This window comes from Spinacia oleracea, chromosome 6 (assembly GCF_020520425.1).
Source record: "Spinacia oleracea cultivar Varoflay chromosome 6, BTI_SOV_V1, whole genome shotgun sequence".
NCBI classification, from domain to species: domain Eukaryota; kingdom Viridiplantae; phylum Streptophyta; class Magnoliopsida; order Caryophyllales; family Amaranthaceae; genus Spinacia; species Spinacia oleracea.
The window spans coordinates 86,773,849-86,801,150 of NC_079492.1; the positions used below are offsets into that span (position 1 = coordinate 86,773,849).

A 27,302-nucleotide genomic window follows, 5' to 3' on the forward strand; every position below is an offset into this window, starting at 1 on the left:
TGTGAGCCACAACCAGTATCTAATACCCAAGAAGTTGAATTAGCAAGTATACAGTCTATAACGAAAATACCTGAAGATGGAACGACTGTTCCGTTCTTCTGATCTTCCTTTAGCTTCAAGCAATCTCTCTTCCAATGCCCCTTCTTCTTGCAGTAGAAGCATTCGGACTCAGAAGTGGGTTGACTGACCTTTCTCTTTGCAGATTTGGCGCCAGTTTGCTTAGTTGGGCTGGCCTTGTTGCCACCTTTCTTAGCATTCCTCTTCTTTCCAGATTTCTTGAACTTGCCCCCACGCACCATAAGCACATCCTGCTTATCACTTTTGAGCGTCTTTTCAGCGGTCTTCAGCATACCGTGAAGCTCAGTGAGCGTTTTGTCCAGACTATTCATACTGTAGTTCAGTTTGAACTGATCATACCCGCTATGAAGAGAATGGAGGATGGTGTCTATAGCCATTTCCTGAGAAAATTGCTGATCCAGCCGACTCATATTCTCAATGAGTCCAATCATTTTGAGAACATGTGGACTTACGGGCTCGCCTTTCTTAAGCTTGGTCTCAAGAATTTGCCTATGAGTCTCGAATCTTTCGACTCGAGCCAGATCTTGGAACATGTTCTTCAACTCACTGATGATTGTGAAAGCATCTGAGTTGATGAACGTTTTCTGCAGATCCGCACTCATAGTGGCGAGCATTAGACATTTCACATCCTTGTTGGCATCAATCCAACGATTGAGGGCTGCCTGAGTGATCCCGTCGCCTGGAGCTTCGGGCATCGCCTCATCTAGGACATACTCCTTTTCTTCCTGCATAAGAACTATTTGCAAGTTCCTTTGCCAGTCAAGGAAGTTTTTCCCGTTCAACTTCTCCTTTTCGAGAATTGATCGAATGTTGAATGAATTGTTGTTTGCCATATTAAAAACTACAATTGAAAAGAATAAACAAATAAATAACCATTCACAGTTTCTCTTAATAAACTTAAATTCTAGCATACATGCATAATTCAATGTTTATTAAGCATTTTATTCAAGTTATGTGTTCCGGCAGGTGTGAATAAAATGATTCCAAGATCCTAAAATCATTGAAGAACTAAGCACAGTTTGTCGACTTAATCCTAGAACATCTTAGGTAAGCAAAAGCCTTTTGCTAATAGTCTAGAAACTATTCTTGGTTGATAGGTACGTCTAAGAACTTATTAGGTAAACCTATCGAATTTGCCACGACATAAAAGGACTCCTTACTTATATCGTTGAGTTTCACCAAAACTAACATGTACTCACAATTATTTGTGTACCTTGCCCCTTTAGGACCAATAAGTAACACCTCGCTGAGCGAAAACTATTACTAGATTGATGTAAAGGATATCCAAGCAAGTGTATATTTTGGCATGGCACCTTTTAACTCAATTTTTAAGTTTGGAACTTAAGGCTCTTACTATGTTGGTTAGATTTTAAGTGAACTAAAATCCTTAATCATGCAACATAATCAAGCTTTTGATCTCATGCATTTTAAGACATATTTAAAGCAATAAATAACTTAAAACATGCATAAGATATTTGTGATCTAGTATGGCCCGACTTCATCTTGAAGCTTTGACTTCAAAGTCCGTCTTGAAAATCTCCGTGGGAGGCACCATTTTCTTCAAATAGGATAAGTTATAACTAATTACAACTATTTGATGGTACGCAGACCATATTTGAATTGAAAAACAACTTTGGTACTTTAGACCAATTACATTCAAATTAATGGTACGCAGACCATATTTTCTATCCTATTTGGGCCATACTAGTCACTTCATAACCTGCAAAACAGTACATATACAATATATACCATTCACCCATTCATTATCATGAATGGCCCACATAGCTGGTTAGTTAAACACATTATGCATCACGTAAACATTTGCAGCAATTAATCAAGGGCACCAATAATCTACCAATTATTCAGTCCTTATTAATTCTAATCGAGTTGTTTTAACCTTAAGGATTTGTAGACCTAATCAAGAGTTTATGACTAAAAAGTGCTCCCACTCAAACCAATAAATTCATATGCTTTACTAATTTTAAACATAAAATTGTATTTCTAGTCTAACCGGAAACATACAAATTTAATTAAAATTTAAAGCTCATATAAATTTATAATTGAATCCAAAATTTAATTTAATTTCAGTCGCATTTAAATTAATTCATGATTTTAATTTTAGTAAAATAATTAGAATAAATTCCATTTATTATAATTATAATATTCAAAATTAAAATCCAAGAAATTAATTCAAATTATTAATTTTAAAATTAATTAAAATTACGTGAACTGAAATTTTCAAATTAAACATTCAAAACGATCTAATCGAAACGCAAACACCCTACGCGTTGCACGCCCATGGGCCGTACGCACACAGCCATTGCTGGCCATGTGCGCGCAGCCCATGCGCTCGTTGCATAGCTGCTGCTGTCCCATACGCAAGCCTCCGCACAGCGCCCACCGCACGCGAGCTATCGCTCGCAGCGCGCGCGCGTTACCGCGCTCGCTGGTGCGCGAGATCGCTCGCTGGTGCGCGCGAGCCATCGCTCGCTGGGGCGCTGCATCGCTCGCTGGTGCGCGCGAGCCATCGCTCGCTGGCGCGCGAGATCGCTCGCTGCGCGCGCGCGAGCCATCGCTCGCTGGTGCGCGCGAGCCATCGCTCGCTGGTGCGCGCGAGTGATGCTGTGCGCAGCGCTCGTGGCACGCGAGCTTGCGCTCGCTGCGCACGAGGCTGCGCGCTGTTATGCGAGGCAGCGCGCGCTGTGGCGCAGCTCGCTTGCTGCCCACACGCGACTGCCTTGGCTCGCCCCTCGCCCATGCCCATCCGTTCATTGCTCGTGGCACACGACACAAGGCAGGGCTGCTGCCTTGCGCTCGTGCACTACGCCCTTGCTCATTGCATTCGTGCCGCACGGGCGACGAGCTCCCTTGCTCGTCGTCGCATGCCCGCATTATACAACACCCCTTAAGGGTAACACGAAGCGTCCATTGCTTCGTGCGTGCAAGTTATTTGAACGAATCGCATAAAAATTTAAAATTTATATTTAAAATTAATGACAAATTAATAAATATTATTAATTTCATAATTTTAGGGCGAAAAAATCGAAAATTTATTATCCAATTGATTTCCGATTGTTATGGATTCAAGTCTAGGTCATAAAAATTTAAAATTTGTCATAAATTTACAATTTTTATGGTGGTTTTTAATCATAGGTTTCTAATTAAATTATAATTAATTATGAAAATCAAATTAATTCTAAATTATTCTAATTTTCAACAAATTAATCATAATTACAAATTAGATTGCATAATTAACAAGACTAGGCATTCAAACTTGTTAAACATATGCAGTAGGTCAATCAAAAATTCAAGATTTATCAACAGGAATCGCAAATATTTAATTTAACATCTTAAATTTACGAAATTTTGCATCCGAAAAACTAAAACCTTCGAAAAGTCATAGTTAGGCTTCGAATTTGAGAATTCTGGGTTCGGCAGAAAAATACTATTTTTGTCAAAATTTTAGAATGCCTTTTACATGCGGAATTGACACAAAAATCACTCAATTCGGATGAGTAATGAGGAAACTGCCGAAAAACTGCGTACATATAGTTAAATAAACGCAATTTGCAATTAATTAACAATTACGAAAATTAATCACCCCTTTTAATTCTTGCAAATTTGTAATATTTAACCATGTTCATGCAATTTAGATTATGAAAATAATAAGGGGCTCGTGATACCACTGTTAGGTTATGATACATATGACATTTACATAGATCATGCGGAAAAACCATTAACCCAGGAAACATATTATTTACACATAATCATATAGCATAATTAGATGCATACTCTTTGTTGCGTGCCTTCCCTAGCTGCGCCCGAACCGAACAAGAACAAGTCTTTTAGGACTCCAAGTGTCGTCCCTCCGTAGAAAGTCCACAGCACGTCCGGATCCGCCTTAAGATTGACCAACTAGAATCGCCCTTAAGGTACTCAGAAAATTCGGCACTTTTGAGCAAGATGTGTGTTTGATTTTCTCTCAAAAACTCACTTTTGAATACTTGAAAACTTGTATATAAATTATGAGCCCTAGGCCTTTATTTATAGAGTTATGGAAAAGGAATCGTAATCCTAGTAGGATGCGAATTAATTGGAATTAGAATTCTACACGAATTCTACTTAATCAATTTATCCAATAGGAATAGACATTTAATCATACACTGACTCTTGCAGATTCAGGAATCTCGCATGAGCTGAAACTCACACACACACGGCAGCCACAAGGGCTGCCCATGCGCGTGCGAGCAGCAGCCCGCGCAGCACGGCCCACGCATGCGCGGCCTTGTGCGCGCTGGGCTGTGGCGTGCGTGCTTGCTGGGCGATGGCCTGGCTTCGTGCTGGGCCTTCGTCCGGCAGGCCTCGTCCGATGCTAATTCGTACGATACGCTTCCGATTAAATTTCCATTTCCGGAATCTATTTCCGATACGAACAATATTTAATATTTCCGATTCCGGAACTAATTTCCGTTTCGAACAAATATTTAATATTTCCGTTTCCGGAATTATTTTCCGATTCCGGTAATATTTCCGATTCTGACAATATTTCCGTTTCCGGCAATATTTCCGATTCTGGTAATATTTCCATTTCCAATAATATTTTCCGATACGTACCATGTTTCCGTTTCCGGCAACATCTACGACTTGGATAATATTCATATTTCCGATACGATCCATATTTCCGTTTCCGGCAATATCATCGTTTCCGGAGTATTCATTTCTTGCCTGTGACGATCTTAGCTCCCACTGAAACCAAGATCCGTCGGTTCCGAATATTCATAGATGGAGTATTTAATGCCATTAAATACTTGATCCGTTTACGTACTATTTGTGTGACCCTACGGGTTCAGTCAAGAGTAAGCTGTGGATTAATATCATTAATTCCACTTGAACTGAAGCGGCCTCTAGCTAGGCATTCAGCTCACTTGATCTCACTGAATTATTAACTTGTTAATTAATACTGAACCGCATTTATTAGACTTAACATAGAATGCATACTTGGACCAAGGGCATTATTTCCTTCACTACTTAGGTACGGGCGTATGTCCAACAAGGGAGAGTGCTCCTTGAGGACTATCGCAAGGTGGGAGACGTCCCGCAAGGCTAACTTGTCAGTTACCAAGTAAAATGAAGGTTTTATGAAAGATAATGGGAACTATCAAAGTTTCAAGTTATAAATGATGTTTTATTGCATTTATGAAAATGTTTTACTATGTTCTATTCTCCCTGATTGCAAAGTAAATAAAATGAATTGAAATGAGTTTACGCTGTTAGGGTAGTATGTTACTGGGCCTCGGCTCACGATGTTGCTTTTGTTTTAGGTACGAAGAAGATCATGGGATGCCTTAGAGTGAGGATGCAACCATCAAATTCACGATCGATGTTTAATAAAGATAACTATGTCATTAAAGGGATGTATTAATTAAACTCTAAGTTTGATTTCACGATTTGAGTTAGATTTTTAAATTAATGTTTAATCTTGTTAGAAATATTTATTAAGGTTTACTTAGATTTCAATGTAAATTTTAAAGAATTAATCGAAGTGAAGCATAATTACTGTTACTCAATAGTAGTAAGTAAACGTAAAAAGGTTATGTCGCCTTGTATTTCCCACGAGGGAGATACGGCAAGTGACGCTCCGACTAAATTAGGGTTTCCGCTGCTAATTAAAGATAATTAACCTAATTAATGGTGTGTAGAAGTCGGGGTGTTACAGTCTAGCTATGCCTCACTTCTTAAGAAGAACCCTCCTGCAATTTCCAATGAATCTAATTATACCAGCTTACCTAGTGATACAGGTCCTACCAGCTTCTTCAGTCACACCTCCCATAGCTCCTTTCTCCTGGGAGGTAGCAGTTCTGTTATTGATCCCAATACCTCACCTAAGGACAGTTCACACAATTCTCCACCACAGGTTCCTGGTTCGAATATTGCCACCATCACCTTAGATGCCCCAAAACTCGAGCATGATCAAATTAAACTTATGGAAGCCACTTGTCTTTTTGGTAAAGTGTGGGGTGAATTTGTCCCCCAGGCAGCTGTTATAGCTAGAATGAAGAGAGACTGGAGTTTCCTGAGGGGGGAGGTGTCCTTTAGATGCATTGGGAATGGGTGGTTTTTAATCAAATTTTCTAATCCTCTGGATAAGGAGGAGGTGTGGGATAATAGGCCTTGGTTTGTGCAAGGGCTGAATTTTGTGTTGATTCCCTGGAGAGCCTCATTTAAATCTCAGTTCAACTCCATTACTCATGTTGATCAATGGGTTAAAATACCTTTTCTCCCCACTGAGTATTGGACCTGGCACTACCTAACCCAAATTTCTAGTTGTGTGGGTCGGCCAATCAAGCTTGATAAGTTCACTTCAGAAATGCTGAGAAGGGTCAGTTTGCTAGAGTTTGTCTTAACCTTGACATCACCAAGCCTGTCCCTAGATCTATTACTTTGAACTTTGGCTATGACATTCAGGAGTACTTTCTTTCCTATGAAGGTGTTTGGGAAGTCTGTCCTCTATGTGGTGACCCTAAGCACTCCTTGAATACCTGTCCCAAGAGACCCCCTCCTTGTCTTGAGTTAGTGGTGGCTCAGCTGGATGAGGCAAAGCTGTCTATGGGGGTGTCTGGTGATAGTGGGGGGCAAGCTTCCCCTTCTGATTGGCTGGCTGTTGTGCCAAGAAGGAGAGCTAAGCCTAGAGGTAACTTAAAAAGAAACCAAGCTAAACCTTACCATCACACCTCTCCACCTCATACTAGACCTGTTGCTACTCCCCAGCTAAGGCCTGACACTGGTTTGCCTGTCATCCCTTTAGCCAATAGCTTTCAGGGTCTTCAGGATTTCCAAGTATCTACTGGTGATACTATTTCTCTTAATCCTCCTGCAGTCCAACCTTATGAGGACATTTTGCCTGACTTTGACCCTTTAGAGCTTGCTCCTCAAGGTGTCAAAGAGGTTCAGGTAGATGAGGAGCTGGATATGGACTTGGAAATCTATGATGGTGATGGGTTTGATGTTAATGATCCAATTTTCTCTGAATGCCCCCCCATGGAAGCTGAAAACACCAAGAGAAGGAAGAGAGATGATGGTGATCTCTCTCCTTCACCCTCTGCTGGATGATATGTCTCTCCTTACTATTGATTTTTTGGATGGTGGTTCTCATACCACTTTTTGACCAGTTGATTCTGATTTTTATGCCTTTAGGGTTTAGTAGTTATATTCATAGCTTGTGTTCTATCTCAATGTATCACTACAGGCTTCTTTTTTACATCTTTTGTAAACCTGTAGCTATAAAGATAGCTAGGCTTGTAACTGCTGTAGTTGTGGTTACTTTTTCTAACACCAATACTGTACCTAAGTGTCAAATTAATGATAGTATGGTTTCTGCCTTTACTTTCCTGGATTGGTACTGTGTTGTTTGTTGTATACATTGGCCCTGCTATTTCATTTATCTTAAACTGTGGAACAGTTGTCTTGCCTTGATCATTGCTATGGATCTCCTTTGGACCACTAACTGGTTCCAACTCAAATGGAGGAACCTGAGACATTGGAAGCTCTTTGATTGGAACCCTGTTATTGTGTTCTCTAAGGACCAAAGGCTCTTGTCCTATGATGTTGTAAGAAACAACTCTGGTTTCCTACCTGAGGACTTCTTCCCTCCTTTAACCTTGCTTTCTTCCTTCCCTTTCTCTTTTTTATGTTCATTTCTCCACCTTAAGAAGATTATTGTAGCTTTTCATGATTGGATAACTAAGCTTGTCTTTGTTTTTGTGCTCAGTTGGATGGGGGTTAACCACTACGACCTGCTGTACACGTTTTCGAACCTGTGGAACATGTACAGACCCAACCTCATTATATCACTTGCATTGTATCCAACTCCCCTTGCATTGTATCACTTTTTCTCAACAGCGTACACTACTGTTTTCTTGTTCATTTCCTTCTGTTTTTAACCCTTCTAATTTTTACTTGTATAAATTGGAACCGGACTGTGATCCGCTTAGAACGTATTGGGCTAACAGCCTACATTTGTTTTGGCCTTATTCTTCTTGATTTGGTGTGTATTATTTGGAACCGGACTTTGATCCATATGGAACTTTACGGGCACAATGCCCTGTTTTTATTTGCTTCTTACTTATGAGAATACTTTCATGGAATATTCAAGGGGGTAAAAAGCTCCAAGCTATTGGAGATATATCTCACTATATTAATTCGTTCAAGCCTGATATCTTATTTGTCCTTGAGACTATGACTTCTAATTTCACAAGTAGAAATGTAATTAAAGGTTTTCGTTTTCAAAAGCATATAATTATTGATCCGATTAATCATAGTGGAGGACTATGGGTTTGTTGGAACAACGACTCGATCCTGGTCCAAAACTACACTCTAGTAGATAGATGTGCTCACCTTAACGTCCTTTATAAACCAACCAATGAGCAAATTCTTGTCTCTGGGGCTTATTTCCCGGCACAAAACAACGATAAAGACCAATTCTGGGAGTTGATATCTAGCTTCTACGATAACATTCATATTCCCTGGATCCTCGTCGGTGACTTTAACGAACTTTTACATCCTTTGGATAAATGTGGAGGCAACCCAGTCACTCAAAGACAATGCCAGAGACTTCCAAGGTTTCTAACTCGTTCAAATGCGACAGACATAGCGTGCATACAACAATCGTACTCCTGGAAATCCCAATCCCACCCAGGCTTGTATCAACGACTAGATCGGGCCGTCGCAAGCAACAATTTCACTGATAAATTCCCCAACGCATCAGTTAAATATGGTACCTTTACTAGCTCAGATCATGCCCCAATGTTCTTTGATACAAACTCAGAGACCATTATGGTGAATAGATTGTTTAGATTCCAAAATTCTTGGACTCTCGAGGATGAACCAGCTAAAATTGTTAAAGAGCATTGGAACTTCAATACTCAAGGTTCAAGATTCTTTAGAATAAGATCCAAACTAACCAACATAAAAGGCGACCTAAAAAATTGGGCCAAAGGAAAATTCTCACACAAGACCATGCAACTTAAAACTAATGCAGATAAAATACAAGAACTCGAAGATAAGCTTATAACCCAACCGTTCAACCCTATCTGGCAAAACCACCTTTTAAGAATGCTCAAACAACGAGAAAGGATCCTCTTACAAAAACAGCACTTGTGGAAAAATTCTGCAAAAAAAACTTGGCTGAATCAAGGAGACAGAAACACGAGATTTTTCCACCAACTCATGAAACATAGAGCCGCGAAAAACCACATCTATCGACTAAAGAATGCTGACAACCATTGGGAGGAGGGTCAAGTGAACGTTCAAAACATCCTCTTTAACTCCTTTCAAGATAGATTCAAAACATCCGTTCAGCCTGGGCGTATAATTAACCTAGATTTTCTCCCACAATTAATTTCTGATTCCGATAGGCTTAGTCTCATCGCCCCCTTCTCAGACGAGGAAATTAAAAATAGCTTCTTTACTATGAAACCGCTCAAGGCACCAGGATCAGATGGATTTGGGCCAAAGTTTTTTCAAACCTACTGGAAAACAATCGGCCCTGAAGTTACATTAGCAACAAAGAGCTTTTTCTCACACGGAAAAATTCCGCCTTTCCTGAATCACACTCTTATAGCTCTTATCCCCAAAAATGATAACCCAGAGAACCCCAACCATTTCAGACCAATCAGCCTCTGCGGCACGATCTATAAAGCTATCTCTAAACTCCTAGTCTCTAGACTAAGTCCTATTCTTCAAAAACACATAAGCCCCTTCCAAAACGCCTTCACCCCTGGCAGGTCCATTCATGATAATTTGCTTTTAGTCCAGGAGATTCTCAATGTTTTTAAGAAATCAAAATCCAAAGTTGGATGGTGTGCTCTTAAACTGGACATGGAAAAAGCCTATGACAGAATAGAATGGGATATCCTTTGGGTAACTCTTGACAAAATGGGCTTTCCGACAACCTGGATAAACTGGGTGAAAGCAACTGTGACTACAGTATCGTACTCTATCAAAGTCAACAACTCAACCACGGATATTTTTACCCCGTCTAGAGGTTTAAGACAAGGAGACCCGCTATCTCCTTATCTTTTTATTTTATGCATGGAAGTTTTTATAATCATGCTGAATAATGTCAGTGCGAGACCTAACCTAGGACTCGGATTTAAAATAGCGCCACAAACTACAAAAATCCCATGTTTAATGTTTGCAGACGATAGCCTACTTTTATGTAAAGCCACTAACTTCGCATGCCATAACTTACCAAAGTCATCACTGACTTCTGTAAACTCTCAGGCCAACTAGTGAATTTCCATAAATCAGCTATTATCTTCTCAAAGAATATCAACCACCCCAAGAGAGATGCCTTGGCCAGCATTTTTAATATGAATAAATCTGGGTCTCTAGGTCGATATTTGGGTGCTCACTTCTCAAATTTCACACCTACAAGATCTGACTATCTACGCATCATGCAAAAAAATGAACGCTGTATAAACTCCTGGCAAGCTAACTTTCTATCCAAAGCGGGTAAAACAACGCTTATTCAAAGCAACCTTGAAGCCCTCCCGTCCTACATTTGCTCTTCCTTCCTACTTCCAAGGAAGACGTGCCACCAATTGGATAATGTCCATCGGCAATTTTTTTGGAACCAATCCAAGTCAGGTAATGCACTCCCTCTCATTGCCTGGAATAAAGTCTGTCAGCCTAAGGATCAAGGAGGGCTAGGTTTAAGAAGAACCTACCCTCTGAATAGAGCTTTCATCGCAAAGCTAGGCTGGAAAATCCTAACAGACGAAAATAACCTTTGGGCAAAAATCATGAGGAAAAAATATCTTCAGAACACAAATTTTTTCTCTGCTAAGAGAAAAATTAAAGACTCTCCTATTTGGATCAGCATTTTAAACCAGCGGGAGATTTTGCGGAAAGGAATTAGATGGAAGATAGGCAATGGGAATCACATCAATTTCTGGAAAGATAACTGGGTTGGTCAATATGCCCTTTCTGATCTCCCATGCAACTCTCCAAATAGTAGTAGGGGAGACGTCTACGTAAACTCGTTCATTGATGAATCCAAAAATTGGGATATAAGGAAACTTTCTTCGTTCCTCACACCTGAGTTGGTGCAAAAAATTAAAGGGATCCCTATCCCTGTTAATGAAGTGCCTGACAACCCTATTTGGGGATGCACAAACTCAGGAGAGTTCTCAGTTAAATCCGCTACCTGGCTTGCCCACGAACTCCCAGTTTCTGATAAAAAATGGGAGTTTAGATGGATTTGGAAACTCAATATAGCACCAAAACTAAAGATCTTTTTATGGCAAATTTGCCACAAAAGTATTCCAACTAAAGAAACTCTTTTTCATAGGAAAATTATTCCCTCAAGTTGTTGCCCTAGATGTAACCATGCTAGTGAGAATATTAATCATCTCTTTCTCAATTGTGAACACACAAAAAATGTCTGGATGCATAGACTAACTAAAAATTGGTTCGATTTCTCCTTCCCTATGACGGATTTCTTCAAAACTTTAGACTACCTTAGACGGAACCAAGTTGCGCTCAGGAAGTTCATTACTGTTTGCTGGACTATTTGGAAGGAAAGGAATGCCTTAGTGTTCTCCAACAATAAGCTTTCTCCTTGCCGCTGTTTTTTTAAAGCTCTTAACACCTTCAAAGAATGGGAGCTTAGACTCCAGATTGACTCACAACAACTTAGAGGTAACCATTTCAACACTCATCATCCTTCCACTTCTCTTCCAACCACCCCACAACCCATTCTTGTGCGGTGGTTCCCGCCCCCACTGGGCGCTTTCAAACTCAACTTCGACGGATCACGCAAAGACTCATCAGCAACAGGAGGTATCATCATCAGAAACAACAATGGAGATACGGTCATCACCAAATCTTTTAACCTAGGTAACTCGCAAGTCTACATGGCAGAAGCCCTTGCCCTTCATAAGGGCATCCAAGAGGCCATCAAATTAAACTAAATATCAAAGACATCTACATCGAAGGTGACAACCTACTTGTGATCAACTCGCTAAAAGGAACCTGGAACCCCCCGTGGAAGCTTCAAAACATTATTCAAGATAGCAGGACTCTTCTTCAGCATTTTCACTCTACCCATATCAAGCATATCTTCCGAGAAGCAAATAGAGCAGCAGATTGGATAGCTAATGTAGGACATCTTATTGTTGAACCAATGTGTATCACCCCGAACTCTAGCCCTAACTTAGAAAATATTGTCCAAAGTGACCGCTTAGGTTTCACCCTTGTGCGAAGGGGAACCTAAGTCTTTTTTCTTACCTTAAAAAAAAAAAAGTATACTAGGATTAAAATAATAGTTTCTTCAAAAGTGGAATGCAGCTTGGAAATAAAAACGAAAATGGTTATACTCTTATCTATCTATCTATCTATAATATACTAAAAGAGAGGAAATCAATGTGGTGATGACAAATGTCACTCATTGATTGGTCTCTCTTATAGATGTTAAAAAAAAAGTTAAAAAAATTAAAATACTTGATGCTATAATTATTTTGTTAACTTTTACTTCGAAAAAGTATTTGATTCTCTTTTCCTTAAAATATAAAAGATTTCAATTTATATATAGAGAATATTTTTTAAAATTATAAATCTTTTTAATATTTGGTAACAAATATAACCAATATAAGAATAATAATATTTTCTTTTTTATATTTGCTAACAAATATAACCAATATAAGATTATATTTTTATAAAAATTTAATCCATTGTACGGAGTACGTAATATGACTTTTATAAAAAATTAAAAGTAGTCTATTTATTTGTATTTCGTACTTACATAATTTGAATACAAATAAATTAGAAAATCAATCAAGTATGAATAAAAAAAATTACAATAGTACTCTATAACATTTTAACAACTAAATGCGATAATTATAACCGTCATTGATTGTACTATTTCATACATAGTATATTTAGCTACTAAATTCGATAATTATCACCACTATTGATAGTAATATTGTACTACTTAAAAAAATTATGTAATTTCTTTAAACATGAGAAAAATTATTTGTATAATCTAATCTATCTACTCCCTCCGTCCCATAATTATCTTCCTGTTTGACCAAAAACACGGATTTTAAGAAAGTGGAATATAGTATATGAAAAAGTGGAATAAAGTACAAATGATGATTGAGTTGTATGGAAAAGTGGAATAAAGTACATGTGAAAGAGAATATAGTACATGGGAAAAGTGGAATATAGTACATGGGTGGGGTTTTCAATTCAATTTTAATTAATATAGTACATGAGAAAGTGAGGACCTTAGTAGCCAAAATTAGAAACAGGAAGATAATTTTGGGACGCTCGTTTAGGAAAGTAGGAAGATAATTTTGGGACGGAGGGAGTACTATTTTACTACGTAATTCCTAAATTTTTTGGATGCAACTATTTGATTTTTACATTGGCTGTTATATTCACACATACCTGTATGTTTTCTGTTTTTTTTGTGATTATTAATATTTTATGATGAACATAGTCATGTACTCCGTAGAATTTTACCTCGAAAAATTCTATATAGAGAGAATATTTCAATCTACATATAGAGAATATTTTTTAAAATTATAAATCTTTTTTATATTTGGTAACAAATATAACCAATATAAGATTATATTTTTATAAAAATTTAATCCATTGTACGGAGTACGTAATATGACTTTTATAAAAAACTAAAAGTATTCTATTTATTTTTATTTCGTACTTACATAATTTGAATACAAATAAATTAGAAAATCAATCAAGTATGAATAAGAATGTATTAAAAAAATTACAATAGTACTCTATAACATTTTAACAACTAAATGCGATAATTATAATCGTCATTGATTGTACTATTGTATACGTAGTATATTTAGCAACTAAATTCGATAATTATCACCACTATTGATAGTAATATTGTACTACTTAAAAAAAATATTTAACTTCTTTAAACATGAGAAAATTATTTGTATAATCTAATCTATCTACTATTTTACTACGTAATTCCTAAATTTTTTGGATGCAACTATTTGATTTTTACATTGGCTGTTATATTCACACATACCTCTATGTTTTCTGTTTTTTTTTGTGATTATTAATATTTTATGATGAACATAGTCATGTACTCCGTAGAATTTTGTTGGATTTTTCTAAATACTTACATATTACTACTACATTTTTAAAATAAGTTTTACTAAATGATAATTTAAGATATTAATAGTTGAATTTATTTTTAACAACCGTGAAAATAAAGTTGTTTATCCAAAAAAATATGGAAGTAGTCATAAACAAGAAAAATGATGCGCGACTAACACGAAATCCTCTCTACTTAAAAAAGCTCCGCCAAATATTTTAGGCTGATAAATGACTTAAATTTTAGTCAATTTTTAACAAACATATGTATGGTAATTTGATGTGGAGCTAACACATGCCGCTCGTATTTGCCTCTTTTATAATATCGGTGAATGGTGACTAACATATAAAACATTTAATATAATTTGTATATGTTTTACCTAAAATCTTTTATTTATGTACTTATCGTAATAGTTGATTAAACGAATTACTTATTTACTCATGTCCATAAATTTCTTAATTTAAATCTATATATTCCGTACTATACTAAAAGAGAGACAAATCGATGTAGATATGTCAAATGTCACTCTATGATATGCCTCTCTTATAACATAAATAATGACTAATGTAAGTGCTATCAAGTTTTGTTTAGAAATTGTGTCATATACTTAGTACGGACATGTTCGAACGTTCCTCTAATATAGAAAATCTTATAATAATTTAACTTGGACTATGAATTATATCCTAACACTTTAAAACATGCAAAGTTCAAGTTACTATTGCAGCAATAGTGCAATGACGATTTTGCCCCCACCTCTACCTCTTTACTACTGAGTTGCCCTTCTCTCTAAATCAAACCAAGTTGCTTCTCTGCCCAGTTTTCTCATGTTTTTGCTCTTTTCTTTCTCTCTCTCTTCTTTCTCGATCTTTACTCCCTCCAACTTTCTCTCTGCTCTCGATCTTTCCTTCCTCTCTCTCTTCCCTTTCGCTGTATAATTTCAATTTTTCGCTGCTTCTCCTTCCTCCCTTGTCTTCCACTTCTGATCTTCACATCCAACTCCATGTTTTGGAGATCTGAACTGGAAGAGTAGGAAGAGGAAGAACTTTTGTGGAGTAATTCTCATGGATATAGTATTTTTTTTTAATTATTGTAACACCCCCGATTTACTAACTAGAAATAAATAAGAATATAAAAGACTTTATAATAAATTGCGGAAGCTTACACCTAAATCGGAGGCATCACCGCCACACTTGACCACATTGTCAAGTGCTAAGGCTTACAAAACTCAAACTATTACAACTTGATTACTAGGTGATCTATTTACAACTGTACAACTGTCATAAAAGACTAAACGGTAAAACTTGAGCTCCTTTAACTTCTAACTGCAATCCTTCACGATCAATCTGCTCCAGTCAATCTTGACTGCTCACCATAGAGGACAAATTCCAAAAGGATCGTCGCAGAGCCACCATAAGAAAAAGACATGGCCACAAACACACATAACAAATAAACACACACGTCAGCAAAAGCTGAGTAATCACCTATTACAAACAGAAACATACTAATATAGAACAATAAATTCTCATGTAAACAATGTAGTATGAAACCACATTTCAAGTACGATCCCAAAGATAAAACTAACTACATACTCCATTGAAACTATAAATCTTCTCTTCATATGAACCTCAAATATATTGATATGATCTTTTCCTCTACTAAACGTACTCAAGCCAATAGGTGCCATATGCGCTCTTTGTTCTATACCTAGCCTTGGACATGGGTAATTCGAATGAATATACCAACAAGTATAAAAACTTGAAACTCTCAATAGCTACTAGAAAGACTCTCTGAGTCAATGCCACTTTTGGACCAAATCCCACTTTTGGAGATATTAAGAAAATAATAAAGATTGTATCTTGCTCCTCTACTAATGGTTTTCATCTCCTTACCAACATGCCAAAGACTAAGGTCTATAACGTCGAGCCTCAAACCAAATACATAATCATCCTCAACCTTGTTCTCATAATATGATCAAAACGCATTACAAACAATACTGCATTCTTCTCAACAATGGCACAAGTTCCTAAAGTAATCCGAAACATAACAAAGTAAATCCTCTATATATTTCTCCAACGATACTCTTCTTTCCCATTAATCTTGTACCAAAAATTACTCTTATTTGATCTATACATAATAATACACCCAAATCCAAAACCTTATCTCACTTTAACCTATTTTTTAAAAAACAATTACGAAACTTTAACAAATCCCAAGCTATAATACTGTAGCACTTTAGCTATTAAACACATAAACTACAAAATAAATCAAACAATCTACTCAAAAATATATATTCTAACAACAGTTACGCATATAAACACAAGATAAAGAGTTCACCTAATAAACCGCCAATCTCAATCATATATTAAGAATACAATTACAGATAGAGTAAATAATTAATCTCATAATATTATACAATTACTTCAAGATATAAACGTGTGTGATTACGTATAATAATTAATTCACACAAACAACTCAAAAATATTAGGCGCGTGTGATTACAACTAAAAATATACACGAACAATTAGAAGGGACTAAGCGTGATTGAGAGGCTAAGTGCGCGTGATTACCTTTCGGAAAATAACACTGAGACCTTAATCATCTGACTACTTCAAAATCATCCATGAGGATGATGCTTTCCTCGCTAAACTCACGCATTATTGGGCTATAAAATATGTTGTTGACATAAGGCATATTATGAGATGAATGTGGAGGAATAAGGTGTATGCTTAGGAATTGACATCCCCATTTACACGCACAAAAGCAATATATCTCATTTGGTTATTGAAGTATCAAAGTCATGGTTTGATCAATAAGGGAATATGAGAGATAAACAAGGGCTGTACAATGTTTCTTTCAAAAAATAATATAAGGGTTAGGTATTTATAGGTACTCATATAATAGAGTCCCATAACCAATAAAATAGGGTTAAGTTTAACTTAACGAAAGTATTAACAAGGACTAATTAAAACGGAAATAATTATATTTTGACTATAAAATATATTTTATAAAATTATAAAATATTGGAGTATTACAATTATTCTGATCTGATCTACGGGTACTCTTCACGGACTAATTCATTCGATGTTGGTGTCCGAGTTGACGGCTAGGGTCAAGGAATCTGATACTACAATGACGGCCAGGGTAAGTGACAGGCTAAATCGTACTCCTATCAAAGATAAACCTAACGTTAACCAACTAAAAATATAGCAATGGATGCAGGGATCGTATCCACAGGGAAACAGGCGTTCTTTCTACTATTAAATTATTAATCTAGACTACTGGTAACAAGAGTTTGGATTGGGTTGTGTATTAAACTAAAGCAAATAATCAAATCGGAAAATAACAATATTAAAGGAATCTAGGGCAGCAGTTCACCATAAATGCAGACCGAGATTGGACAACGAACAATGACAATCAATTAACAATCATAACTAGGAAAACATGCATCTCTCGAATCTTATGAATTCCTTAGGATAGAACAACTAGCGGGCTCTCGCTACGTACTAGAAATAATTCCTATCTAATAGCCACAAACCAAAAACATCAGATTTATACCTCTCGGCGCATAATCCAAGGTTAATCAAACTCAAATCAAAATAGTTCGGCCGAACAGAATTGACGAGCAATAATAATAAGCTATAGAAATTATAATCAATCAATCAATTAATCAAGTCCACATATAATCCCAATCATGCATTCATGGATCCCCTAAACCCTAGAAATTAAACTACTCACTCATGATAATAAATAACAAAGCAATTAACATAATAGAAAACATGATCAAGCAATAAGATAAATTAAAGCAAGAAACAATACCGACTTGAAGAACAATGGAATAATAAAGCTTGAATCTTTGATTAAAATTAAAACTAAGTGTTTGGAGAAAATAGAGAGAACTAAAATAGACTAAGTAATTAGAAAACTAGAATAAAAGATGTCACTAAAAATATAAGGGGCTAGTATTTATAGTTTGCCCAAAATAGAGCCCGAAATCGGAAATAAAATCTCGCGAAATACGCTGGAGGTTGGCGTGGACCGATCGGGCGACGCTTCGCCCGATCGGGCGATGTGCTCGATAGTCGGCCCGATCGGGCGAAATTCCGCCCGATCGGGCGGTTGCAAAATGCCCAGAACAACGCCCTGAATGACCGTCCGATCCGGATCGGGCGAAGCCCGCCCGATCGGGCGCGTGTTGAAACTACACGATCCTCTATCTTCAAAACGTCATATCTCCTTCGTTATTCGTCGGAATTAGGCGAGTGACCACTTGTTGGAAAGATACTGAAGTCTATAATCCAACCCAATTAGAATTACATCATTTGGAGTTGTAGAACTTGAGTTATGCTTAAAATAGTGGACTATAGTCATTTTTTGTACTTCCTTCGTTATTCGCTTTGCTTCAAAACTTTTCAAACTTAATGTTTGTGCTCTCGAAAGTACATAATCTCTTTTATTGATTCAAATGAGTAGGAAATGCACAAAAATATACTAATTCCTACAATGATGAACCTGAAACTACAAACACACTACAAGGAGCACATTAGTACTAAAATTCGCTCCGAAGAGCTCATTTGGGATCAAAAAGTACTAAGGGACGGGGTAAAAACTCTACATAAAACACACATATCAAACTCCCCCAAGCTAGATCCTTGCTTGTCCCTAAGAAAGAAAATCATTGATGAATACAAGACCAACTTCACCCCCACCATATTTCAAAATGAAAAACATAATTCAAGGCAAAATCTAACGAGCATGCATCAATGTCAACCAATCAAATCCACCCAACCACAAATCCTCCCTAACAATCGTCACGCAAAGCGAACCACAAGTGCACAATGGAATTCAAGACTAGTGCTCACACACTCATCACTCATTTATGGGGCGGGTAAAAGATGTACCCGTTCGCTCTCCTCCCAACATATAAGTGAACAATGCCCTCCCAAACTCACAACACTCGTGTGTCTAGAAAAATATACACTCAACCTAGTAGTCGACTTGAAATGTGTCATGTCATAACTTGCATTGATAAACAACTATTTTCACATAAGTACGACTCTATGCACAAAGGTCAGAAGGTCTTCAAAGCTTGTAATGTTAGGCTTAGGTAAGGGTGCGGTAAATTTGGGTATAATGTGAGCTTTAAAGCCTTGGCTTTGGGGAGCATAAATCCTAAAAACAACCGTGATAAATCAACATAATGACCATAATCTCCCACTCAACACATGACAAAACAACAAATAGCCAACACCATACTTTCTTGCATTTTTTCACAATTGTAACCAATCACTCATAAGGATATGAATTTGCAGAACTTGATTGAAACAACACTTTGAACTTTTTTATGAGAGTAATAGATTTTTCTCTTTCTTTTCCTTTTCAATCTCTTTTTTTTTCTTTCTTTTTAGAAACCTTCACATTTGTTTTGTTCTTTCATCTCTTTTCATTTTCAACTCATTTTCAACAACAAACATGATAAGACGAACTCCTTTTTCAATACCTACTTTGTGCTCAAAATGTAGCACATTATAACTCCCTCACCTCACTACTATTAGCTCCCACAAGCTAGGATTGGGACTAGTAACCAATGGGGTTTTTCATGGGCTTGTAATATGGCTAGTCACCGAATAAAAGGGCACAAGCAACAACATGGGTAGAAAAGGAGGGGACAAATGTATCTAATTTCATCTGAAGGCTACCTAAATAGAAAAATGCCTTCGTCCTCCACAATGTGCATGTATATGAGTCATAAAACACTACTAATAGTTGCAAATCAATACTCAAAATCAATGACACACCAGGAAGCTATCACACATCCTAACCAAATCAACTAGTCAAGCACCAAGTCCACAAATAGTTAGTCGGAGTTGACTCATGTTAAGGCATCAAAGTAATCGAATATCAAATCATGGCTAACACATCTACATTGCCCATCATCAAATACCAAGAATCAAAACAATTTTCGTTCAAGGGGCACAGGGAAGCATGATATTGTATTCATCGGAACGTATTTTTGTATTTTTTTTTTCAAAGCAATAAACTACTCTAGAAAACATTAAACACACCAAAATAAACACACAAAAATAAGTAAATGCAAAAATAAAAGGAAAAACATACCTAATATGTACAAGTGAGTGAAACACCCCCCCAAGCTAAATCAGACAATGTCCTTATTGGCTCAAGGGGTATCATGAGGAAAGTGAGCAAACCGTGGCTTATTTGTCGCTGATTCGCAAATCGCCCGATCGGGCAGCAGATCGCCCGATCGGGCGAATTTCGAACCTTTCCGTTGAATCTGTGCGCGCCCGATCGGGCTCACCTCGCCCGATCCGGATCGGGCGAAATGCAATGCCTTGTTTTATTGACTTTTCTCAGCCCAGAATCCTTCCTTGACCTTTCTACGACGTCATCATCAACCGCCCGATCGGGCGGAATTTCGCCCGATCGGGCATTTCACTCGCCTTTTGTGTGGATCGGGCAACCGTCGCCCATTCGGGCGATTTTCCAACATTTTCCTTGAATCGACACGCGCCCGATCGGGCGCTCTTCGCCCTATCCGGATCGGGCAAAACGCAGACTACTCCGTTTCAGCTTGAATTCAACTTTTTCGAACTTGGAGCCTTAGACCTGCACAACATTAAACGTCCAAACCGTAAAATACCCTCTTCTCACCTCTCTAACACCAAAAACTACAATGAAACACACACTTGCTCAAAAATTATACCAAAACACACAAACAAAAGCGAAAAATACACTACGAAAAGCAATAAATGGATAGTGAAATACTCATCCCCTATTAGATTGATGCAATGTCCCCATTACACAATCTTAGTTTATGTACAGACAACGAAAGGAACGGGATGAGAGCCACGACAACTCATCGAATGGGGGCACCAAAGATGGTGCCATCTGGTGTCGAATCAATTGCCTTGGATGAGCTATGTGGCGCGGGAAGTGACAGACCACGACCCCGATCATGAATACGGTGCCCACCGTTCACCGAGCTTTCGGCCTTTCGGGTCTTAGCATCATCAAATCGTGCCTCCCGCAAAGAGATTGGTTAGTAAATAACCAACGAACGAGCGCAGAAGCTTGTCATGCGCACTCGCACAACTTTCGTGCAACAAGACATGCACGATAATCAACAACAACATTTGCATAAAGTCCGAATGAACTCTATGCCAGTAAGGAGTAGGATGCCTAAAGGAAGAAGAACAAAAAGAAAAAACAACAATAAAAGAAGAATAAGAAAAGGAAGGGAAAGAGAAAGTAGGCATACTCTCCTTATGGAAGTTGTTTTTACGGACTATTGATTCTTCAACCTCAATGATCAATGAAATAACTCTCTCTGTGTTTTGGAATTCATGGTGGATAGGCTCTTCACCATATAGAGCTCTCTGCAAAGCATCCACCTCTTCTTTGTAAGTATTGTAAGTACCTGCGAAAGATTCACAAAGAGGAACATACTCTATTGGGTCATTGGGCTTTTGATTTTCATGGGGAGGAGGAAGATCCTCAAGTAAAGGTTTTATGGGGAAAGAGAAGGGGAGTGAGACGGTGTAAACGGGGCTAAGAATAACCCTTCTTGGACTTGGAATATGAGGGGTAGGGGTTGACACAACAACAAGGGTTTTATCAACTTCAACTTCCTCATGGACTTGCTCTATGACATATGGCTTTTCAGTTTCAACAAATCCTTCATCCATTGATCCAACAGTCAAATCATCATCCTCCCACTCATCCTCAGCCTCTGTTATAAGCTCCTCCCACTCTTGGTTTCCTATGGGTTCACTCAGTTGACCCCCATCCCCAACACAACTCGAATCATTATTTTCAATAATTTCTTGAACTTTTCTAAATCTCTCAAGAGTAGCCTTACTAGCTTTAATAATCTCATTAGTAGCCTCTTGAGATCTAGTACACTGAATCTCAATCTCAGAGTTTAATCTTCTTAATTCCTCTAAGAAGCTATCTCTGCTTTCTGATTCGGGTTGAACAGGATTGAGCAAGGGTTCACAATAATACACGGGAGAAGCAAAAGTGGAATCATGAGGCAAAACATTGATATCCATGCAAGGGTTAGATAAGTCGTTAGAATATACATGATTATCATAAACATTAGAATGCACCTCATTATAACAAGCATTCAAGGGAGAGGGGGTAGAAACATGTAGATTATGCTCATAATTTGGATTAGCACATGTAACATGAATCGCCATTTCACGCTCATACAAATCCCTTGCAAACCACATATAGTAATCCCACATATCATCTAAAGACAAGGCTCGAAAATCACCATTAAATCTACTTTCTATCACATTCCTTGTATACTCATTCAAACCACCATAAGCAAAACCACAAGAATCCCAAAGATTAAAATTGTAGTAACCAATAAAATCATTTAGCCTATCGAAATACACCAAAAAAGGCTCATTTAAGAATTGAGGGAAAGAATAATAATCCATTTTTTTCAGGGGAAAAAAATAATAAAAAAATAAACTAAAGAAAATAAAATATATACATGGTCTCAAAGAACAGGAAGTTCTATAAGACTCAAGAAAATAATCTAGATCATAAAATTAGTAGCAGAAAATTAAACCGTTTCCCCGGCAACGGCGCCAAAATTTGACAGGCTAAATCGTACTCCTATCAAAGATAAACCTAACGTTCACCAACTAAAGATATAGCAAGGGATGCAGGGATCGTATCCACAGGGAAACAGGCGTTCTTTCTACTATTAAATTATTAATCTAGACTACTGGTAACAAGAGTTTGGATTGGGTTGTGTATTAAACTAAAGCAAATAATCAAATCGGAAAATAACAATATTAAAGGAATCTAGGGCAGCAGTTCACCATAAATGCAGACCGAGATTGGACAACGAACAATGACAATCAATTAACAATCATAACTAGGAAAACATGCATCTCTCGAATCTTATGAATTCCTTAGGATAGAACAACTAGCGGGCTCTCGCTACGTACTAGAAATAATTCCTATCTAATAGCCACAAACCAAAAACATCAGATTTATACCTCTCGGCGCATAATCCAAGGTTAATCAAACTCAAATCAAAATAGTTCGGCCGAACAGAATTGACGAGCAATAATAATAAGCTATAGAAATTATAATCAATCAATCAATTAATCAAGTCCACATATAATCCCAATCATGCATTCATGGATCCCCTAAACCCTAGAAATTAAACTACTCACTCATGATAATAAATAACAAAGCAATTAACATAATAGAAAACATGATCAAGCAATAAGATAAATTAAAGCAAGAAACAATACCGACTTGAAGAACAATGGAATAATAAAGCTTGAATCTTTGATTAAAATTAAAACTAAGTGTTTGGAGAAAATAGAGAGAACTAAAATAGACTAAGTAATTAGAAAACTAGAATAAAAGATGTCACTAAAAATATAAGGGGCTAGTATTTATAGTTTGCCCAAAATAGAGCCCGAAATCGGAAATAAAATCTCGCGAAATACGCTGGAGGTTGGCGTGGCCCGATCGGGCGACGCTTCGCCCGATCGGGAGATGTGCTCGATAGTCGGCCCGATCGGGCGAAATTCCGCCCGATCGGGCGGTTGCAAAATGCCCAGAACAGCGCCCCGAATGACCGCCCGATCCGGATCAGGCGAAGCCCGCCCGATCGGGCGCGTGTTGAAACTGCACGATCCTCTATCTTCAAAACGTCATATCTCCTTCGTTATTCGTCGGAATTAGGCGAGTGACCACTTGTTGGAAAGATACTGAAGTCTATAATCCAACCCAATTAGAATTACATCATTTGGAGTTGTAGAACTTGAGTTATGCTTAAAATAGTGGACTATAGTCATTTTTTGTACTTCCTTCGTTATTCGCTTTGCTTCAAAACTCTTCAAACTTAATGTTTGTGCTCTCGAAAGTACATAATCTCTTTTATTGATTCAAATGAGTAGGAAATGCACAAAAATATACTAATTCCTACAATGATGAACCTGAAACTACAAACACACTACAAGGAGCACATTAGTACTAAAAATCGCTCCGAAGAGCTCATTTGGGATCAAAAAGTACTAAGGGACGGGGTAAAAACTCTACATAAAACACACATACCAGTAAGGCGCCTATCGATTACTTAATATGGTTTTTTTAACATTTTTTTTCTTATCTTTTTATCCTTATATCTGATGCAATTGATATGGTTTGATGTTCTGTTTTGGGCCTTTTCTATGATACTCTTAATTCTTGATGCTGTATTTGTTGTTTTTCATATTCATATGAATTATAGGTTTTACTTATGATCTTGTTTCAACGATTTTAATTCTTGCGTTTATGTGTTCTTAGTTCAACAGATTTTAATTCCCCGGGGTTTGCAATGCAGCGAGTTTCGTCAACCCCCAAACTCAATTTGAAGTTAGGGTTTATTTTAATTTCCGGATTTCATTCCATGAGGTAATTTTGAATAAATAAAAAATTAGAACTGAGTTAATTTCTGATTGTTTTTGTTGAATTTTTGCAGTGGGAGAATATGAGAGAGGAGATGAGCTGTCGTGGTGGTATCCAGATGACGATAAGACTATTCGAAGCAAGTATAGTCCGACAACTTGTGCTTATACATTTGGTAATTATTCGATTCTATTTTTAGGTTTTGATCGATATTAGATTGCTTATAATGTAGTTAATTACTTGTGAATTAAATGTTGCTCATTTTGATGTTGATTACTGTGATCGTAACAATCGGTCGATGTTGTGATTAACCAATTATATTGGTAATGGCAGCGTCACTATGGGTCGGAGAATAGCGTATAGTATCAGGTTAACATGGATAATCTTATTTCTTCATTAATTAGTTTTGCAACTTCTTAGTACCTGCATAGAAACAACCTTACATGTTTATAGCTCTCTATAGATACAACTTCTTAGTACCTGGTCTTAGTACCTGCATAGAAACATCATTGTTTGTCTAACAAACTTTATTAAAAACATGAATGGGGATCATTCTCTCAACAACAAAAACAAAATGAAGAGAAAATTTTGAGCACGACACTTCACAACTGTTAAAAATGCAAGTTTCATCTTCAAGGCAGAACTTATATTAATAGTCGTATTGCAGTAATAAACAACAACCTATGCAAAAAATATTTGTTTGTATATAGGAATGGATGTGCTTAATTAGCATTTTAAATTAGTAAATCTAATTTATGTTGATATTCTCTTTTTTTTTGTTCTTTATAAATTTGGGTGGTGAATTCTTAATCTTCAATGTTTTCTTTTGTGGACATGATTTATATGTCCAGGAATTTACCTTAGGTAAAGTGACTTGATGTCTGTAGATGGTAATAAACTAATAATAATGGTCTTTACAAGTTTGCTAGAAATTTCAAATTTGTACTTGACTGTAGTTGGATATACATGGTTGGAACAATATTATTAAGTTTGTTGGACAACTGTGCATATCCAACTTGTGTCATTTGAGGTTATAGAGTCACTTGTTATAAAATCCATCCCCACCCTATTCAAAAGTCATTCCAGGGAAGTATGAGTTAATTCTAATGAACTAAAAATGTTTTGTTTCCTTAATCTACTGTATTCAACATTTTAATGCAGATGTTAGAGACTTTTTAGAACAGAACTTCCAACTATTGTATGCTTTTATCGTCATTTTATGATGATTATATCCTAGATACATTTTTATTCTGTTTGGTTTATCTTCTGCAGTGGAAGATATTTGTCATCGGTATCCAAGGGTTACTGAAGTGAATCTTTGTGGTAATCTAGAAAAGTGCACACACTCGTCATGAGAGCAGTTACTTTGTTGAGGTACATTTTCTCAACACTTCATATTTGAATTTGTATTAGGTTTGTGGTTCAAGGAGATGATTAATTCTTGTTTTCCAGAAATCTTGAGGCATTGACCTTGGGTAGAGGACAACTTGGGAAAATATTTTTCCTTGCTCTTTCTGACTATCCCTTGCTGAAGAAGTTGGTTGTATCTGATGTCACTCTTGGGAATGTTGTACAAGAAATATCCATCAATCATGAAAGATTGGAACATCTTCAAGTTACAAAATGTCGTGTACTCTGTGTGTATGTAAGGAAGGCAGTTAGGCACTTCATTTGGCTTTTTTTATAATATAATAAAATAATTATAATTTTTAACAATCTCCTTTTGCTTGATGTTTGACATTTGATAATATACAGGTGCCCCAGCTTCGTATTTTATCTTTGAAGCGTAGTAACATGGCACATGTGGTGCTTAACTGCCCTACTTTGAATAATCTGGATAGTGGCTCATGCCACAAGCTTTCCGATGCAGCGATTCGTTCTGCTGTCACATCATGCTCCTGTTGGAGACTCTTGACATGTCTTGATGTTCATGTGTTAGTGACGAAATGCTTCGTGAAATATCTCAAGCTTGTGCGAATCTTTGTGAGTTGAATGCTTCATACTATACTAATATTTCTCTTGAGGTTTGGTATCTAATTTTTCTGTAAAATTCCATCTTCCTGAATATTGCATTTTAATTTATTTAATGTGATATTTGATATTCATATTCTGCTTTGTAGTATGTGAAGATGTCGTTGCTAACTGTTTTGAAGCTTGAGAGGTGCGAGGCCGCATAACTTCTGCTTCGATGGCTGCAATAGCTTTCAGTAACATGTTGGAGGTGGTAGAGATCGTTTGATTACTGCTTCTCTCTAGAAATTATGGTTAGATTTACTAATTTAAAATTTTCATGTTTCATTTACCCGATTTTATAAAGAATCTGTTTGTATATAGGAATGGATGCGCTTAATTAGCAGTAAGCTTACAAAATCGATATTGGGTTGAATTATTTGGGTTGAAATGGATAGTACGGAGGCACTAAACCAACAATCTCTCTTTCTCCTCCATTTTAATAATATCTTCAAGCATCAAAATTCACATTTTTAGGATTTTCTTTTTTTGTTTGCTCCATATACCTTACTGTACTTTATATTAATAGGCAGACAACTCGTCAAACTTCTTACAGGACCCATTGAGGGGAGGGAGTCCAGCTGAAGCCTCACGTTTTCTTTCATATTTGCAAGATTCAAATGATTCTCTAGCTGTTGCAATG

General features: G+C 37.1%; 1 protein-coding gene across 1 annotated transcript; it reads left to right on the forward strand.

Moving 5' to 3' along the window:
- The first annotated feature begins 8,202 nt into the window (after positions 1–8,202).
- LOC130463332 (uncharacterized) lies at positions 8,203–26,826 on the forward strand. The gene is made up of 7 exons (XM_056832429.1): positions 8,203–10,120; positions 10,360–11,976; positions 24,723–24,824; positions 25,922–25,985; positions 26,102–26,294; positions 26,405–26,632; positions 26,770–26,826. Exons 1-7 carry the CDS (start codon positions 8,203–8,205, stop codon positions 26,824–26,826), a joined length of 4,179 nt encoding a protein of 1,392 aa, XP_056688407.1.
- Positions 26,827–27,302: the final 476 nt, after the last annotated feature.